Consider the following 19,759-nt stretch of genomic DNA (forward strand, 5'->3'; position numbering starts at 1 on the left):
TATGCTGCAATAAAGCTGGTTAGTCTTAAAGGTACTACTGGACTCTTTACTATTTTGCTACTACCGACTAACATGGCTAACTCCTCTGGACCTCTAAAACTGGGCATCTCAATGGCACAGAGGGCCCTGCCAAGTAGTAAAGTGAATTGACCATCTCGAGCATTATTGCTGGAGCTCCATTAAAGGGTGGTGGTATTTGAGGGAGGATCCCAAAATATAGAGTGGTTTCCAAATTTTCAAGTAAGTGTTCCCAGAAATGGCAGTTTCCTTTATTCAGAGCTTTTCCCCATCATACTTCTGTTCACTGTGACCTCCCCATTTCCCTCAGCTTCATCTGTAGCAGTGTCCAAGAATACCTGAGGGCCTGGTTCTTGCTGTGCTTTGACAGTACTTTCAACAACCATAACTTCATTTACCTAATTTGTGTGTTCCAGCAGAAGAGAAGGTTAGCCTTGGATCCTGCAAACACGGATGTAAATCCTGTTTCAGTTGTGAATATGCTGTGGAGCTTTGAGCGAGCTTCTTTCCTTTAGCCTCAATTCATCTTTGTAATACAATATTCCATGTTTGTACTTCCAGCTGTCACAATTAACCATGGTTAGTTTCAGCTTTATTGAGCTAACCATGGTTACTGCAGTAGGTGGAAACTAAACAGAGTCTGCTTGGAAATCTCAGATTGTCTAATGCCAGTGAGAATAAACTACTACGGCAGCAGCAAGGATTTTTTTGCCACTTTGCGGCTGTGACCGTACCGAAGGGAAGGTGCTGTTGAACAGGTTGGGATTAACTGAGATTCCTGCATTCAGATGTAACAATTTGCCAGATTTACTACAAACTGAGATTTAAAGGCTAGAATGTAACTCTAGTTAAGAATTCTAATAACCAAAGTTAACACACTAAGCAAAATTTAAGTAAAATACACTTTAGCATGACATCAGAATGCAAGTTTCTCCATCTTGGGTGGAAGAGATGCTTGGACTGAACAGTACAAAAGCAAATCAGTTGTGTGTAACAAGCAGTGAGATGACCTTTTATTGAAAAGAACCAACTTTTTTTTAAAAGAAAAATTATATTTGCCCAACATTTTTGAACATTTTGTAAAGTTGCCTTGAACTCCAAAAAAGTGGTCTATATATTTTTTAAGTAAATAAATAAAATTCCATAATAAAGCACGCGTATACCTGTTGCCATGTTTTATATTTTCATAAAATATATTGAATTTCCCTTCTCTCACACATAGTACCCATTAAGCAAGCTTTCTTTCTTTCTTTCTTTCTTTCTTTCTTTCTTTCTTTCTTTCTTTCTTTCTTTCTTTCTTTCTTTCTTTCTTTCTTTCTTTCTTTCTTTCTTGTACACTTTGATCTAAAGTTCTGAGATAGAGTTCTGCTTCTCTGATCCTTGCAAATATTTTATTTGTCCTATGTTAACCTTGGAAATGTTCTTTGTGCACAATCTATATTAAAATCTCACTGTGGTGTGTCAGCTGGTGTGGACGTGCCATCTCTAGCAGATGTGGGCCTCATTAGGAAGGGTTAAAGAATGTTCTTGCCAGGCCCCTCAAGGAGTTGTAGGAAGGGTCAAGCTTGGCATTTGCTAGAACTTATTTATTATCCATCTTAATGGATGTTTTTAGCTACAAAATGAGAAGGGTGACAAATGTGATATTTTTCTGTTATGCTAAAACAGCATTGAAAGTTTCATCTCTGCAAGCATAAAACAGCCTTGTGTACAGTGCCCCTGAATTCCCCTATGAACAACCCCTTTTGCTGGGCCGAAGGAAAGGGAGAAGCTAGTTAATGAGTTCCAGAAGATCAGCTGTAAATGGCCAGGGAGGGTAATTCATATCAAGCTCATAAAACTCTTTATTGATGTCTCCAGAGGGGAAATCCGGATGTGGCCGTTTATTTATTCTGGATTTTGCCTCTCTCTCTCTCTCTTTTCCTTTTAACATTTTCTTCTAGCATTTCGCATGGAGTTTTAAAGGGACAGAATACTCCCTTACTGAATTTTAGTCTCTCTCTCTTTCTCTCTCTCTCTCTCTCTCTGAAAAGCAAAGTGCTAGTAACCCCCACCCTCAGTTCTCTTCCTCCCCTCCTCCTTCATAACTTGTGATACTTGTTTCTTAAAGCAACCTGGGCCCCATACTGGTTTGCCCTTTTTGGATCTCAGTTCTATTGCAGAGGACTGCACTGATGAAGAAATGCGGTGGAGTGGGGCCAGGAAGGGCTGGATTTGCCATACATACCTCGACACTGACTCTTTTCAAGAAAGGGAGCCCCCAGTCAGATCCCATGGTGGCAAATTTAGGGCCAGTTCATACACTGCCACAGAAGAAAGCAAAGAAGTATGAGTGACACATGGCTGCGCCTTGCCCATATTTCCAATGTAGTATGGAAAATGGAACTTAAAGATATTGCCTGTGGCAAAGTTTATGAGCCTCATGAGGCTTCTACAAGATCTGTTGCTTGGGTGATTTTTATAAAGGATTAGGCAAATTCATGAAGGGTAGGTCTATCTGCGGCTATGCATATTCAGAGGCGATAGATACCTAGTATGCTAGGGACATGCAACAGGAGATAACTGTCTCCATCTTGTTCTGCTTACGAGTTTTCCAGAGGCATAGTTTTGGCTACAAAGGAAGACAGACAGCTGCTAGATTATCCAGTATGTTGTAGGAACCATTGGATACCTGGATTCAAATACCCACTCAGCCATGAAACTCTCTGGATGATCTCGAGGCAAACTCCCTCGCTCCCTCCCGTCCCTAACCTAAGTTACAGATAAATGTGGAGAAAACGATAACCATGTAAGGCATTCTGAGCTCCTTGGAAGAAAGATTGGATAAAAATGTGACAGACATATTTTTTTTAAAAATTAAATACTTATATCCCGCTTTTAGTCCTAAAGGGACCCAAAGCAGCATACATCAGTAGAAAAATACACATAATATAAACAAACCAATAAACAAAACAACAATTAAGATTCTAGTCTTGGGCCGGTCCTGAGTTCAGTGACTGGCTCATTTGGAGGCACAGGCCCAAGGGCTTGAGCCTCTGGCCATGCCTAGCCCTTATATCTGCAGTCATGGAGGAGACAAAAAACAGCTGAGATGATGTGTAGCTGGCAAAATGTTCCCCAGCAACAGCTCCCTTCCCTCCCTTCTGACCCTGCATGGATGGGGGGGGGGGGACGGCATGGTTTGTCCCTGAAGAACCACAGAGAAGAGGACTTGCGCTTGGTTCTCAAGTGATTTCCATCTTCTAGGTAATGCTGCACCCTCAGACCTGTTACTGAGGAAAATAGCCCCCCCCCCCCCCGTACATTTGATTTGCCTTAGGGAAACAAGGAGTTTGTATTGTATGATAGCGAGCTGTTTCCATGCCTTTTCCAAGGATCTGTTGAAATGTTAACCATAAAATAACAAGCTAAATCTTGGGTTTCTGTGCAACTCAAGTGCCATTGTTCAGAGAGCTGGTTATGGTCACAGCCTACCTCACTCCCAAATATTTAGGATTTAGGATAGGTTATGAAATTTAGTTCTCAGGTTAGTCAACCAGCATTGTACTAACAAAATAGGCAAAATTATTGATAACGCATGAGTCACAACATCAGTCCTTTCTCATTCACACACCAACAACATCCACCTTCACTCACGTCATTTCTGTGCCTCCCTTCACTGCTCATTCACTGATCTGATCTCTTCCCTGTTCCTTCAACAAACCATCTCTTTCATCAAACCTGTTCTTACCCATCCATCTTTTTTTCTCAGTGTGTTATATAAGACTCACACCCAGGCAAGCGTGCACAGAATTGCTGCAGGGTGGATTTTTTAGGTCTTCCTGCTTGCAGTTGCTCTTTCCCATCTCTTTCTGGCCTGTAACATTCATGATTGGCTCTCAACCAAAGTTATGCTGGATTTTTTCATTGCCTCTCACTGAAAGTCTCTTCTTCATATCCCCTAAATGTGACCTTGTTTGCCTCACTAGCCTCTTCGTCAAGAATCATATTTGATGTCCATTTAATTCCCCTTTCTACTCATTCTCTTTGTTGGCTACTCGTACCACATTTTCCTGGGAAGTCATTCTTCCCAAACCACAATTAGCTTTATCTGGAAGTGCCTGCCCAGTAATAATCTCCACATTGATTCCAAATTTGTGGTGTTAGAGAGATTAAATGGCAGAGCCAATTGTGTCTTCTAAGTGCATTAGAGACAAGTTCACATGTGTTGCATATTGGAGACTATACTGGAAAAAAGGAGAAAGTAAATAACATTTAATTGTGCAGTGCTTGTCTATAGACTGGAGAAGTTAACTCATTGTCTGCTGGACTGTTTGCTGGCATGAAACCAAGATTTGTCCACTATTTCTAATGAATACTGCAGTAGTATACTAACATTTCCCCAATAATTTAAAGATGCTGTGCTTTCACTTTTGAGACTTACAAAATCTTTCCTGATTTTAAATTTTACTGGATGAGCTGACAGGCCTTTGCCAAAAATGTGGAGAACGATCAAAATAGGTCAAGTACTGAAAGATCCTGGTGTCGTCTACAGGTTGAACATGAGAAGTTCAGAAAGGAAGATGAAACCTTTAGGTTGAGTCAGATGAGGGAGCAACTGGATCGGTCCCTGGGCAGCCTACAACAGGAACTGGAGGACACCCTGAGGCAGAATGAGCACTTGCAGGTCAGCCCGTCTCCCTAAATCACGTTGGAGGGTTACAGGGTGGTGCCTCATAATGCTTTGAGGATAATACTGCTGGTCATCTGTACACATTGTGCTTTGCACAGCCCGTTGCTGTCCTGTGGCTGGGGTGAGGATTCACTGCTGGCAAACTAGTGACTGCTCAGAAACCAACCCAATGACAGTAGGTGGGTGGGAAACTGCAGCGGCAGCTTTGACTGAAGTGGCTGGACGGGTTCCATAGGTTAGTGGTGGTGCAGGAAGGTGTCCTGCAGCTGTCATACCTGGCATAGCTGTGTGTCAGTGATTGGAGGGGGTGGGGGCAGTCTGGGGCTAACATGCCCCAAGCCCCTGAAGAGGGGAAGCGCTCGCAAGAGGACAGGCCAGGGAAGCTTATGGGGTATGCATAAGCTGCATGACTCTGTTGAAAGAGCCGGGGAGGGTGGCTGATGAGGACAGTCACCAGGAAGCTCCGTTGCTGGAGGAACCGGTGGTAAGAGAAGGCAGAGGCGCGGGGTGCTGTATATGTTCTCCTCTTCCAGATGAGGCCAACAGGGGCGGACAAGGGGTCTGGTAGAGAGGAAGGGAAGAAAGGTCTGGTACACTCCCACTCCTCTCTAACCTCAGGACCCCTCTGTGGCAGAAAGAGGCATCAACCCAGACCTAAGGCAAGGGTAGTTTCTGGCCAAGGCTCCCCTGTCCTTGACACCCTGCAGATTCATCCTTAGATTTAACAGCTTCCCACTTAACGCTTCCCATTTTATACAATACAGGGCAAAATCTATACTTCTGCAGCTCAGCCTATTTGCATCCAGCATGCAATCTGGTAGAGAAAGTGATAGACTCTCATCATTACTTTCCTCAGTATTCTTAAGTCACTATCATGAATCACAGTCTTGTTGCACTAAAAAAAAAAGTGATAACTCAGTTTTTGTGTGTACAAGGCGAGATGAGAAATGAGGTGGAATGGGAAGAGAAGAATCTCTTGGTGCTTTGAAACTGCCTGGACAGAACAGTGGTTTTTAATGGGGGTTGTGTGACATCCAGGGAAGGGGGAATTAAACATTTTGGGAGGCATTCAGAACTTTTGAGAGCAAATGGGAGGCATTTGGGAATTTAGACAGCCCTTTTCCCCCACTTGCAGTGGCTTCTGACAGTCAGCAGACAAGAGTTGTTTTATATGGCTAACCCTATAGACAGGATATAGATTGCAGTGCTGGGGAAGTTAGGTTTAATTCTTCCCAGTGTTTCCTGAAAAAAAAATATTTTCGATCCTGTAGGGGAAAAAGACAGACACAGTGTGGGTGCCTGTCTTTTTCTCTGCCAGAATTAAAAGCAGCCTGGGGGGGGGAGCATTTTGATCAAAGAAATACCAGTCTCAGGGCAGTATCTTCTCAGGGCTAAATGACATAGATCTCCAGCATTATGTGTAGTTTGATATTTAAGTGCTGTCACTGGGGAACATAACACAACACTGTCAGTCATCTATTCAAGGACCTGAAGAAAGTATACAAAATTAGAAAATGGACTACCATCATCCACATTTGCATAGAATGGAGAAAAAAATGGCATATTACATTGCTTTCCTTGTACAATTACCTGATAGCTAATACAGTCATCAGAAAAAGCAGATTTCAGATATCCTGGAGATTCAGCTTAGTCCAAAAATATTCAGGCCATCAGAATCACAGCTTGGTGGATCTGAGCTGTATTCTCATTCTAGGCCCAGATTGCAGAGCTGGAACGAACTCATGCCCAGCGACTAATGGAGCTTACATCCAGGCATCAACTGGACATGGAGCTGGAGACAGAGAGGCTGCGCAGTGCTCAACTCCAAGCTGAACGTATGCTCGAGTCCCGAGAGAGAAACCACCGGCAGAAGATGAAAGGCCTGGAGGAGCAGGTACAGCAGAGAAATGGACTGGGTGTTTCTGTTCATATCCAGTCCACAGTGATGCCCAGGTTTGGTGACTGGAACATACTGACAATTAAATTTCCTGTATTAGGGACATGATAATTATTAATGTGAAATTAAATATGGGGTTTTAGCACAAAGGCTGGAGCGCTGGTTGGATATGTAGGGGTAAGCTCCTCTGTGGCATCTAGTATTGGCCACCACTGGAGACAGACTACTGGAGTAAACAATTCTATGATGTAATCCAGTGTGTCTGTGTTGTATTCCCCCAGGTGAACACTTTGAAAGATCAGCTGGACCAAGAAGTAAGGAGAAGACAAGCTTACATGACCCAGATGCTTCATACAGTCCAATGATTCAAAACTTTGCCATTGTGCTCTGACCCTCCATGACTAATCTCAGAACTAGCCTTCAGAAAGATTTTTGAAGCTGAGGCACTGTGACTGGACACATCCATCTCCTTCATTAGGGCACTCAGATGAATAATAGAGAAACACACCCTGTACACTTGGAAGGAGTGATCGAGACAAAAAAAATTGGCAGCATACAGCCAAGAGGAAACCCTGCTGTGGGGGCAGCTGTTCTTCCTAAGATGCTTGAAACCCAGGGCACTGATGCTTAACTAATTAATTTAGGGCATTTAACAAGAAGGGGATTCTCTGTTGTTTGGGTTTCTGTCTAGTGTATCCCTGCATGATCTCTATGGGGCTATGAATGCAAGTTCTACAAATTAAAACAATCTGTGGATCAGACCAGAGCACCTATTATTGAAATAATACTTTCCATCACTCATCAGGTCTGTTCATTTCTCTGTTGGGGTTTGGAGAGCTGCTGTCAAGTAGCCTCTGATGCATCAATACAACATATATATATAGTACCCTAATCTAGTGGACACATATTGTGGCTATCTGATTGTAGCCACACAGCTCAAGTGTCTCACAAATCACAAGGAACAAGCTGTTCTGTAAACAGGAGATGGCAGGTATTTCCACTGGCATCAAAATTGCACTATGCGCTATAAAGAGAATCCGGGAAGTACACTGTGACCACACCCCCAGGGGTGATCAAATCCTTTGCTGTGTCTATGAACCTCAAGCCATTTTCATGGTGGCAGGTGGCTGAGCTTAACTCAAAGCCAAGTCATCTTATGACTTGCTGGCCCCAAGACATGTCAGAGTGTTAACATTCAACATTCCACCCACTCCGCCGGCTGACAGGCTCCAAGGAAATCCCTTTAGGAATCAAACTTTGGTTTCCTTGGAGACAACAGGGAACCATCTTGAAGTTGCTGTGAACATCACCTGTTAGTATTGTTCCACATTTTTTCCCCATGAATGTTTGTTTTTCCTGAAGTGAACTGCAAATTATTGAAATAAAGAACATTTCTCAAAGAAATCGGGCAAAAAAAAAATCCGTTGTTTTAAATATGAATGTTGTTCATTTCCCCACTACTTGACATAGTAGTTGGTATGTAGCCCTGAACTATGTGCTATGATGCACTGCAAGATAATTCCCCTTCCTGGTTAAATACAGGGTAAAGATGCACAACCAGAAAGAGGCTCCATATAGTGTAAAGCTAACTATTTTACTTTACAAGTTTAAGCTTGCTCAGGGATAAAAGGAACTTAAATTTGTTACTGGTACTATCTTGGGGACAGTCTAAGCAGAAAAACAGTGGTACTACTTGACACATTCTTACTGATACTCACTACCAGTTTACTTTCTCATTTTAATGATCATGGTTCCCAGCCAAGGAACCTGGAGAACTGTAATTCTGTAAAGGGTGCTAATATTTGCTAAAGAACACATCACTATCATAAAACTACTTTTCTAGACCTATTTGGAGAAATCCATAATGGATTAAAACTGCTTGGGAATATATATGTACTCACATCTAGGTGGAGCACATTTGGATACGTGATTTTTGGCAACTGTTTGGGTTAGTTTCCTTAACTGCTGAATTTTCTGTACCTGAGTCTCTCTGCACTAGACAACTGACACATGAAGAATATGTGTTGGGAGATGCAACATTAGCCAAGACGGGTAGTTTTAAAAGGCAGTGCTGGTGGCAGGGCAAAGGCTTTGCTTTACACTGGAGCTATGAAATGCCAGAAGGGAAACTTCAGCCCATTATAATCTCTCCAGGTCCAAGCCCGGCTCTGGAAGGCAGCTCCAGCCCATTTCCATTCCTCACTGCCTTATCCCACACAGTTTTAGACTGGAAAGGTGAAATTGACAGAGCCGTCAGGGAGGCAATGATGAAATTAACAAACCCTCTGAGAAACAATCTCCACTGGCTCTTGTCTTTTAAAACTACACTTCCTGGCTAACATTGCATTTCCTCACACTTGACGAACGTGTGCTGACGCATCTCATGTAGCTCCATGCCTGGTTTGAGATACACAGAGCTATAGGCCTCAGCCCATTCTTAAAGTGGTGTCAGACCTCACTTTCATTGATTTGGGTTGGGAAACAGCAGTATGCACCAAAAAGTTGGCTGGTTCAGTTCTGTAAACTGGTGTAAAATAAGGAGTCATTTAATTGGGTTCACTCCATCTCTGCACAGAAGCTGTATCAGATGTTTTTAACCTTATAATGCCTAGAAAAACATTAAGCTCTAGATAGGAGAGGGGATGTCTTGCCAGTCCCATTTGCCATATGTATTGGAAGAAGAGAGCCACTGCTCCCTTTCCACCACCAAGTATTGAGCTTATGCAGGCAAAGACCTGGGAATCCCAGCAAGTGTTCATGCATTGCTGGCACCATTCAGCTTCAGTGAAGGAAACTTTCTGTGGGGGAATTTAGCTAATCTGCTGCTGTTTCTTCTGAGCCCTGCTGTTCTTTTCTGCTCAGTTTCAGTCCTTACATAGGAATCTGTTCCTTGGCTTTCTTTCAGCATTGAAACAGACCTTACAGTGATTATTATGGCAGATATTCCTATTTCCTTTGTATTGAAAACAAGTACAATTTCAAAGCATGTTCCCAGCGGGGACATAGGTTTATCTCCTAAACTCGACAATGCAACTACCAACAAACTGTGAGGACTTCTTTTGTTGCAAATATTTGAAAATTGTAAAGGCTTTAAGAAAATGAATGTAAAGGAATTTAAGTGTGTTGGCTTTTATCATGAGTTTTGCAGGAGACCCAACAGCTCAGGCTAGTAGCACTGAAGCAGACAAGACTAGAGCCCTTGCATGGGGACCCTACCCACAATACATGGACAGTGCCATTGGGGATAAATGAGCACAGTGTAGCAAAAGTTAGCTGCAACTAAGGCTGTCATATTAATCATGTTTACATGGAAGAAAATGTCATTCAATTAAGGGGACTGATTTTTAGCCAATATGTATAAAAACAGGCTGTGCATCTCACTGAAACCAATGGAATGGGACTCACTACCCCAATCTGTGCATGCTTGCTCAAGATAGAGGCCTACTTCTGAGGAATGGGATTGCAGCTTTATTTGTGACATACATTACTGGATCATGCTACATATATGAATAACTGGAGCACAGAAACATATTGAGAGGCTGAGAATATAGAAAAGAGCAAGAGCGCGACATACATTACTATAAGATTAACAAAATTTGTGTAGGGTATGAGCTTTCGTGAGTCACAGCTCACTTCTTCAGATACAGATAGAATGTGAGTCCCTCTGTCCTTATATCTTGGAGAGTGAAGTGATTTCAGATGCTGAATGACAATAGCCAGTGAATGACAATAAGAGGTGTGATTGGATAGAGTGGAGTATACAGAGGGGTAGTGGGTGTAGAGAAATCAGCATTGGTAATGAGACAGGAAACCTAGGTCTCGATTCAATCCAGGTGGATGCATTGTCTTGAGCTTCGTTATCAGTTGCAATTCAGCAGTCTCTCTTTCTAATCTCCCTTTGAAATTCCTCTGCAGGGGAAACTGCTACTTTTAGGTCAGCAACTGAATGTTCTGAAAGGTTAAAATGTTCCCTCACTGGTTTTTGAATATTGTGGTTTCTGATATCAGACTTATGTCCATTAATTCTTTGTCAAAGGGACTGGCCAGTTTGTCCAATGCAGAGGGTGGAAGGGCATTGCTGACATGTGATGGCATAAATCACATTAGAGGGTGAACAGAAGTATGAACCTGAGATGGTACGGCTGATGTTGTTGGGTCCACTGATGGTGTTGCTAGGATCTATATGAGAGCGAAGTTTGCATCTTGGTTTGTTGCAGGCCTTGGTATCAGAGTCCATGCTAGTGTTAAACAGTTTATCATTGCATGTGAGTAGTTGTTTTAGGTTAGCAGGTTGTCTGTAAGCAAGAAAAGCTCCCCCCCCCCCACAGTGCCTGTTTGAGGAAAGTGTCATAATCCAGCATGGGTTGTAGGTCATTAATAATGCATTGAACTGACTTGAGTTGTAAGCTGTAAGTGACCACCAATGGTGTTCTGTTGTTACTTTCTTTAGGCTGTCCCTGAGTGTCATTCTGGCCTTTCCAATCATCTTTCTCACAATGTCAGGGGGATACTGTAGTTGCAAAAATGTCTGTTGCAGATCCTTCAAATGAGTATCTCTGTCTGAGGGGTTCAAGCAGATGTGACTATAGCATAGGGCTTGGCTGTACACAATGGATTGTTTGATGTGGTTGGGGTGGTAGCTAGAGGCATGTAAATATGTTTGCTGATCTGTTGGTTTCCAGTATAGAATGTATAGGCTGAGAGTGTGAATTATGAGAAGAACTGACAGAGCTGAACAAAACTCAGTTTGCAACCCAATCTAATTATATGCCACCATCTCATTAGCTTTTAGATGTTTTGTGAGCTAAATAAGTCCCTCTTTCCTTGGTGTATTCTAAACTGGGCTCTGGCACAGGAAAGTAGTTAACTTAAGAGTATGGTATGCGGTACAGCAAACACACAACTGCTTCACCACTTGCTGAAATCATCATAGGTCTGCACAGCCAGCCTACACAACTGCTAGCTCAATCCCCAGTTGCTGTATCTCAGCATAATACTATGGCATCAGTAAAATTGATCTGACTGATCCACTAAGAATCTTTTCCTAAATATGGTAACTAATTTAGAAAGCAAGAAGAGAGAGCCCAGGCTCCCTAAACGTGGTTTGCAAAAACCAACAGTGGGAAAAGAAACAGAAGAGAAGCAGGCAGGAAAGAAACATACTAAATAACAGTACAATCCTAAACAGAGTGCAATCCTAAACAAACCCAATTTCATCAGATCTTGGAAGCTAAGCAGGGTCAGCCTTGGTTAGTAATTGGATGGGACAACTCTGTCCAGAGGCAGGCAATAGCAAACCATTTCTGTTAGTATCTTGCCTTGAAAACCTAGCAGGGGTTGCCATAAGTCATCTACAACGTTACACCTCTGTCCATCACCACCATAAAAATGCCAGGTCTCCGAAGTGGGAAACTTAGAACAGCCTGAATATAAGATTACAACAGTCATCAGAAAAAGAAAACCAATCAAATGCTCTCTTTACGAGGATTGTTTTACAGAGCTGACAGGGGGAAAGCCTTATTTGCCATTGGTGGAAGCTCATTCCTCAAAATGGCGGCAGCAACGGCAAAGAGTCTTGTATGAGCTGTTGCCAAATGAGCCAGCTACAATGGAGATTGTCTGTTTAGCTTGCTGGAGGTGGTAAGCAGGCTGATATGAAAAAAAAATACAATCTATGCCAAGATTCCTGTATTTTTTCTTCTAAGGGACTAATAACAGCATAGAGAAGGGAGTAAGTTTCAGTAAGGGTTGAATCCCTTCTTTCCCATGTGCTTTGGCAATTATCCAGACTGAGGCCCTGTAGTGCTGCACTTTTAAAAAATCACAGGGAAGATTTGACCCTCAGGGAGAGGCAAACAAAAAAATTTGCACTGTAAATGAGAAGGTTCCAAAGCTGTAAGAATTAAGAAACAAACAGATGGTACCATAGCTGTATACCAGGAATACATATGCATAGGAAATGGGATGACTTCACAGCTGACTATTTGAGCTCCCACTTTCCCTGGGGGATAAAGCCACAAAAGAGAATGTCAGAATTTGCCTTTCAATGTTGACTTCAACAACACCATATGTTTGAAAGTGATTGTGTTGCTTCAGTTAACCAGATTCCAAATAACTAATGAGAAAAATTTTGTTTGTTAAATGTAACCACAACAAAAGTTCTCTGCTGTACTTGTGGAAATACTTTTCTCACCTCCTGGAGAGATTCATGATCACTACTCCCCATTTCCTTGAACAGTGAGAAATCCACTTTCTTACAAATACATAAACAGAGCATAGTGGAAGTAAACATGCATCCCTACAACAGGAAACATAACAATTGTTCTGTACCAGATTCTAAGAAAGCAACTCTGCAATAGCCTTAAGGATGCTTCCAGAGGGCCACTGAAACTCAACTCTCTGCCCAGCTCTCTCCAATTCCAGTTCAAACTCCCAGTTGCCTACTTTTCCAGAACGTATGCCTACAAAGAGATCCATTGATCTCCCACTCTACAAGTAGATTGGGTATTATGGGAAATATCCCAGTCATTTTTCCTCATTGAGGAAACATCACCCAATGATCCCAAACAATTAGGAAGTACAGCTGGACACAATTGTCTTCAAATTCAAGATGGCTTAAAAGATGTAGCTTTGACTCTTCCCAAGAAAAGTCAAAACGAACATGCATCACCTTGTACATAATAAATATTTGTATGTTGGAGCATTTTAGTTTTTAATCTGTTCAAAGAGATTGCCTTAATGTGGTCTGTGGCCAGTCTCACATCACACCATAAGATGCTCTTTCCCCACAAGTGTTTTCCATGATCAACTCATCTAGAGTCCTTTTTTCTAGACTCAAGAGACTAACTAATCTTTCCAGGCACCTGCTTAGACTGCTAAATTCCACCCACCCCATTCAAATTAGAAAAAAACAGTTTGTACAATTTCCTGCTGAACCCTCTTTCTGTTTGTCCTGAGTCTGTAGAGAAGGACTCCATTTCCATAGCTTGGCAAAAATCTATGAATACTTTACTGTGATGGCCACATGGAAGTCCCAATTAAATTGTCCTTCAGCAAAATGACTCTTTGCCATTATCTACTGACTAGCCTCATGGCACCTGTGTCAAACCTAAAGAGCACCCCTACACCTGAAGAACCAGCGTTCGAGTCTCAGGTTATTAAATGGGATCTTTTAGTCTGCTGTATACATGGCTCCCAGTTTGGCACAATAAATCTTAGATAAGAAAGACGAAAAGGAGACAAGCACTTGACCAGCCAGTAACTTTATTGCCCTTTTTGAGATACTGAAAATAAAGCGGGGAACTGGAGAAAATAGCACAAGACAGAGAGTAACTGCAATTCGTTAATTAAATGCCTGAACCTAAATTATTCCAAATTAAGTTCCTTCCACATGACTAGTCCAGAGCAGACCAACATAGAGAGGAAGGATATGTGAAGGAATTCTTCTAATGGAACCAAAAAGTGCAATGAGATAAATGGGGAAGGGATGTCAGGATTAACAAGGAAGGAAATCAAAAAGAGTCCAGTAGCACCTTTAAGACTAACCAATTTTATTGTAGCATAAGCTTTCGAGAATCAAGTTCTCTTCGTCAGATGCCTGATACCAGTCTCTGTATCAGGCATCTGACGAAGAGAACTTGATTCTCGAAAGCTTATGCTACAATAAAATTGGTTAGTCTTAAAGGTGCTACTGGACTCTTTTTGATTTTACTACCACAGACTAACACGGCTAACTCCTCTGCATCTATGACCAAGGAAGGAAAGAGTCCCAAGTGAGGGATGCAATGTGGAATGATTGGCAGTGGGGTAGACCGGCCAACAAAAGAAGATTGAGAAGCTAGGGAATAGGTAGAAAGATGTAAAGGGTTAAATTTGTGAAGGTGAGCAGAATAGGAGAGAATAAATTGTGTAGCCATCAGTCCCTGGCACCTTGTGGGAGGGGAGATCAGAAACAAGTTTTTATTTTAAAGCAATATTTTCTAGAAACTCTGGGTGGCTCTCTTATTGGTGGCCTGGGACTGCAGGGTGATTACCTCTGCTGCTGCTGCTGCTGGGGAGGTTGGTCCACCTGGGGTGAGCTTTTTCAGCTGCTCAGCCCCACCCCCCAGACTGCCATGACTTGGAATTGTTGTACATTCTATTGAATGGATGGGGTGGTTCTGCTGTTGAATTTGTTTAATTGAGTGCTGATTGTGACTGTTGTGGCCAGGTTGTACTGGGCTATTGGAAGGAAGTAGGGTTGATTGTTTTATGTTCATTTTCCCTATCTTACCCGATTGTTGTCTTCTCCTCCCTATGATTGTTACTGTTATTGGGATGGGTGATTTGAGTAGTGGGAATTCCATTTGTACTGCATGTCTGAATGGCAGATTGCACTAGGTATAGCCCTTTGCTGGATTGTTTAAACTAAACCTACTCTGATAGGAAGTTAGCAGAGAAGCTGGGAAATTAATAATTTAAAGGGGGTGGGAAATTTAGAACTGAATTCTTAACATTACTGATAGCATTAATGCTATTAGGGATAAAACTACTGTCTATATAGACTCGGATTATTGTGCAATAGGTGTTGTGGATTAGTGGCCAAGGGCAGCAGTCATTTGAATTGGTGGTTGATATGAGGTTGGGGATCCCAGTGGTTTGGGACGAGGGAGGTATGGCGGTGGGGCTAGGTATTATAAGGGAAAGAGCCAGAGATATGGTTATGCTCGGGTTCCTTCCAACCTTTGCCCCATCCCAAGGGATGCTGGTAGTGGGGCTAGGTTTCCCATCACTGCTGCTGTGCAACGCCAGGTCCATTAATAACAAGACCACAACCCTTCAGCAATATTTTGCGATTGAAGAGGTGGACCTGGTGTGCATGACCGAGACCTGGGTATGGGAAGGTGAAACTGTCAGCCTGAAAGAGCTCCCCCCCCCAGGCTTCTTGGTCCTTCACCAGTCATGGGACAGTGGCCGGGGGGTGGGGGTGGCAGTGCTCATTCGAGAGTCTTTCTCCATCAGGCCGCTCCCTATGCCAAAGATTGCCGGCATTGATTGTGTGGGCCTGGTGTGGGATGCCAAGGAGAGTATAGCCATCTGTCTGGTGTATCAATCGCCCAGCGCACCAGCAGATGCTGTGCCTGGCCTGTTGGAGGCTGTGGCTGGCTGGGCCTTGGAGTACCCCAGGCTTCTGGTCTTGGGGGACTTCAATGTCCATGCCGATGATGCTACCTCCTTACGGGCCATGGACCTGATAGCCTCCATGGAGGCACTAGGACTCTCCCAGTTTGTATCGACACCCACACATCAAGCAGGACACACACTGGATTTGATCTTTGGAGTGGGGATACAGGTGGATCTGGATGAACCTATAGCAGTGCCATGGTCAGACCACCTCATCCTGAGGGCTTGTCTGGGCACCATGACCTCCCCCTGCTTGGGCGACGAGCTGATTTATGCTCGCCCGTGGAGTCAAATGGATCCAATTGAATTCCAGAACGCTCTGTGGAATCCGATGCGCCCAGGTGGCTCATTGGATGAGTTGATAGAGGACTGGAATTCCCATCTCTCTGAAGCTATCGACAAGATCGCTCCCTGTCGCCCTCTCCGCCCCCGAACTAGAGTAGCTCCTTGGTATACTGATGAGCTACGACAAATGAAATGGGAGCTGACACTGCTAGAGCGAGTGTGGTGGCGACTTTGTGACATAGTGACAAGAACATCTTATAGGACGTTTATGAAGGCCTATGAGATGGCAGTGAAAGCTGCAAAGAGAGACTACTATGCAGCTTCCATTGCGTCTGCTAGTTCTTGCCCAGCACAACTTTCCAGAGTGATTCGGTCTTTAACATCCTTCACACATGGGACAAATAAAAATGTAAATTCGGTAATAAGCTGTGAGACTTTTGGAGACTATTTTGCAGATAAGATCTTGTCACTCTGCCGGGATCTGTCCACCACGGTTGATGCAGTATGTGTACTGGAGGCCCCTTGGTCATCCTCAGGCTTGATTTTAGATCAATTCAGGCCACTCTTCCAAGAGGAGGTAGGCAGGGTCCTGCATGCTGTGAAACCTACCACATGCCCACTGGCCCATCATGGCTGGTGAAAACTGGTGGTGATGGGATTCAGGCACCGTTAGCTGACGTCATTAATCTTTCTCTGAGTTCTGGGTTTTTTTCCAGACTCACTGAAGGAGGCAGTGGTGTGGCCCTTATTAAAGAAACCATCACTAGATCCTGTTGATCCAGCCAATTACTGCCCAGTTTCGAATTTTCCCTTCCTGGGTAAGGTAATTGAGAGGACGGTAGCGGAACAGCTGCAGGTATACCTGGATGATGCCTCTATCGTGGATCCATTCCAGTCCGGCTTCAGGCCTGGCCATGGTACAGAGATGGCTCTGGTCACCCTCACAGATGATCTGCGGCGACACCTGGACCAGGGCGGATCGGCACTGCTGATACTTTTAGATCTTACAGCAGCGTTCGACACGGTCAATCATAATCTTCTGACCCTCACCACCTTGCTGATGTGGGGATTCATGGAACAGCTCTGCAATGGCTGAACTCCTTCCTTCGCAATCGGGAACAGAGGGTGGCACTCGCGGAACAGATGTCTGCTCACCATTCTTTGGTATGCAGCGTCCCTCAGGGGGCAATTCTTTCCCCGATGCTATTTAACATCTATATGCTCCCCCTCACCTGGTTAGCTCACAGCTTTGGGCTGGGTTGTCACCAGTATGCGGATGACACTCAGCTCTATCTGCTTATGGATGGCCAGTCTGATCTCGCTCTGGATTCCTAGACCAAGGGTCTTGAGGCTGTGACGGTATGGTTACATCAGAGTCGCCTGAAATTGAATCCCCTGAAGACGGAGGTTCTGTGTCTGGGTCGTGGGGCGATCAAGCTGGGGACTCGGCTCCCAGCCCTCAACGGGGTACAATTGAAACCTTAGCCAATGGTGAGGAGCCTGGGTGTGACCTTGGATGCCACACTTTCAATGGAGGCCCAGGTCACGACTGTTGCCAGGTCTGCCTTTTTTCATCTTTGACAGGCCAGGCAACTGGCGCCCTATCTTTTGCCCCGGGATCTGGCCACAGCAATCCATGCAATGGTCACCTCCAGGCTAGACTACTGCAACTCAGTCTATGCTGGGCTGCCCTTGGGTCTGACCCAGAAGTTACAACTGGTCCAGAATGCAGCGGCACACGTCCTTACTGGAACGTCAGTTTGAGCGCACATTCATCCTGTTCTGTGCCAGCTACACTGTCTCCCAGTGGAGTTCCGTATCCGGTTCAAGGTGTTAACCTTGGTGTTTAAAGCCCTTCATGGACTGGGACCTGCATACCTGTGGGACTGCCTCTTCCATTATGTCCCCTGCAGGGTGTTGCGCTCTGCAGACAAGCAACTCCTGGTGGTCCCCAACCCAAAGGACATCTGTCTGGCCTCAACCAGGGCCAGAGCTTTTTCTGCCCTGGCCCCGACCTGGTGGAACGCTCTTCCGCTGGAGATCCAGGCCTTGCGGGACCTGTTACAGTTCCACAGGGCCTGTAAAACGGAGATGTTCCGCCGGGCCTTTGGCTGAGTGCCAGCGGGTGTCCTTTTTCCATCCAAGACCACCACTTTTTCTGGGGCTGCCCTCGGCCATCTGCTGTACCCATATACGGACTCCCAAAATTTGTTTAAATAGCCTGCTCCTGGACTATTTTAATGACTTTTAAAAAATATATTATTATTGATTTTATGGTTTTGTAACTTTTAATGTATTTTTTTGAATGTTGTTAGCCACCCTGAGCCCATCTGTGGGGAGGGCGGGGTATAAATAAAATCAAATAAATAAATAAAATAAAATAATGTGTAGGGACACTTCCATTCTTCTCCTCCCCCCCACCCCCCAGCCTTTCTTTGTTGCTCAGTTCATTTGCACAAGGGCACTCCTTCACTAACAGCAGAAACTATTATTTGTAGAATAGTCTTGTGAATAAGTTTCATGTCTTTTTCATGTAAATGGGATTTCCCAGAGGTGTCCATATAAGCATTTGTAGGATTTGAATGTAAAATCAAAAATAAACTTTTGAGATTATGAGACATATATTAAAGATCACTGGTTTTATTAAGTATTGATGAATACTGTTTTCTATAGCATCATAAATCTGACAATGTAATTTCAAAGTAGTTGTTTATCTTCTATTCTGCAGGTCATATTTAAAAAATAAGCAAGAAGGGGCACAGTTAGCAGAAAATCACTGCTCTGAGGTTTCCACTGAATTTGTATTTAAATTTATTTGTATTATGATGGATTATAAGCCCATGGGGCTTTCAGAGCTCTGTAAGGGAGCTTTGTGCTGACTTTGCAAAGATATTTTGAGCCTGCTTGATAAACAGATTTATTTAAGATGAATGTAGATTTCTTTTACTAGCTGACACAAAGCGTTACTTGAGTTTGACATGTAACTTAAACCATTGCACTACTAAAAAGAATTTCCTGGTCATATTCTTAACACCTTAAGAAATAATTTAAAAATGGCCTGTTTCTTTTTTAACTAAAAGAAGAAACAAAAATCCAGTACAATACTTGCCGTATAACGGTTATGTACTTAAACTTGGCAATGGCAGCTTCTAAAACACATGCAGGAAAGAAGCTAAAATGAGGGTGATTAGATCACCCAACTCTAACACTAAAAAGCAGCTGGGGGGGATTTGAATTGGAACTTTAGGGCTGGGTCATCCCCGCCCCGCATGCTGTTTCACCTATAAAAATTGCACCCTGGAGCTGCTATTAGTTGCACAAAGGGGGGGGGGGGAGGGAAGGGGTTGCATTCAGAGATCATGACAAACTTTGCTGTAACCTCTGGATGCAAGTGCCTCGCTGAATGAGAGTTTGCTTAATTCCATACAAACTGAGATATTAAACTCGGATTAAAGTAAAGATTGTGTGGAATAAAACTACAGACCATCAAAGCACTTGCATTTGGACCTCACAGTGAATTGTAGTTTATCAGGAGGTTTTGCACCAAACTAAATGCACAAGGGATGGAGGAAGGTGGGATGAACAAGAAGAGCTTACTGTCCTTGTGCACTGTTAGAATGTTGCAGCTCCTTGTGATGTTTCAATGCAGCCAAAGTGAGGTCCCTGACTCCTTGTCTTTTTTTTCTTAGTGGGATTAATACTAGTTTGGGGGGGTGGGGGGAGGT

General features: G+C 43.5%; 1 protein-coding gene across 1 annotated transcript in view; it reads left to right on the plus strand.

Moving 5' to 3' along the window:
* LOC129332946 (rootletin-like) overlaps positions 1-7,984 on the plus strand; it is a 106,125-nt gene extending 98,141 nt beyond the window's left edge. Inside the window, exons 33-35 of the mRNA XM_054984266.1 lie at positions 4,553-4,684; positions 6,405-6,584; positions 6,869-7,984. Coding sequence (XP_054840241.1) covers positions 4,553-4,684; positions 6,405-6,584; positions 6,869-6,952 — 396 coding nt within the window. The 3' untranslated portion in view covers positions 6,953-7,984. The remainder of the gene's footprint in view (positions 1-4,552; positions 4,685-6,404; positions 6,585-6,868) is intronic.
* Positions 7,985-19,759: the final 11,775 nt, after the last annotated feature.

This window comes from Eublepharis macularius, chromosome 6, assembly GCF_028583425.1.
Source record: "Eublepharis macularius isolate TG4126 chromosome 6, MPM_Emac_v1.0, whole genome shotgun sequence".
In the NCBI taxonomy this organism is placed as follows: Eukaryota; Metazoa; Chordata; class Lepidosauria; order Squamata; family Eublepharidae; genus Eublepharis; species Eublepharis macularius.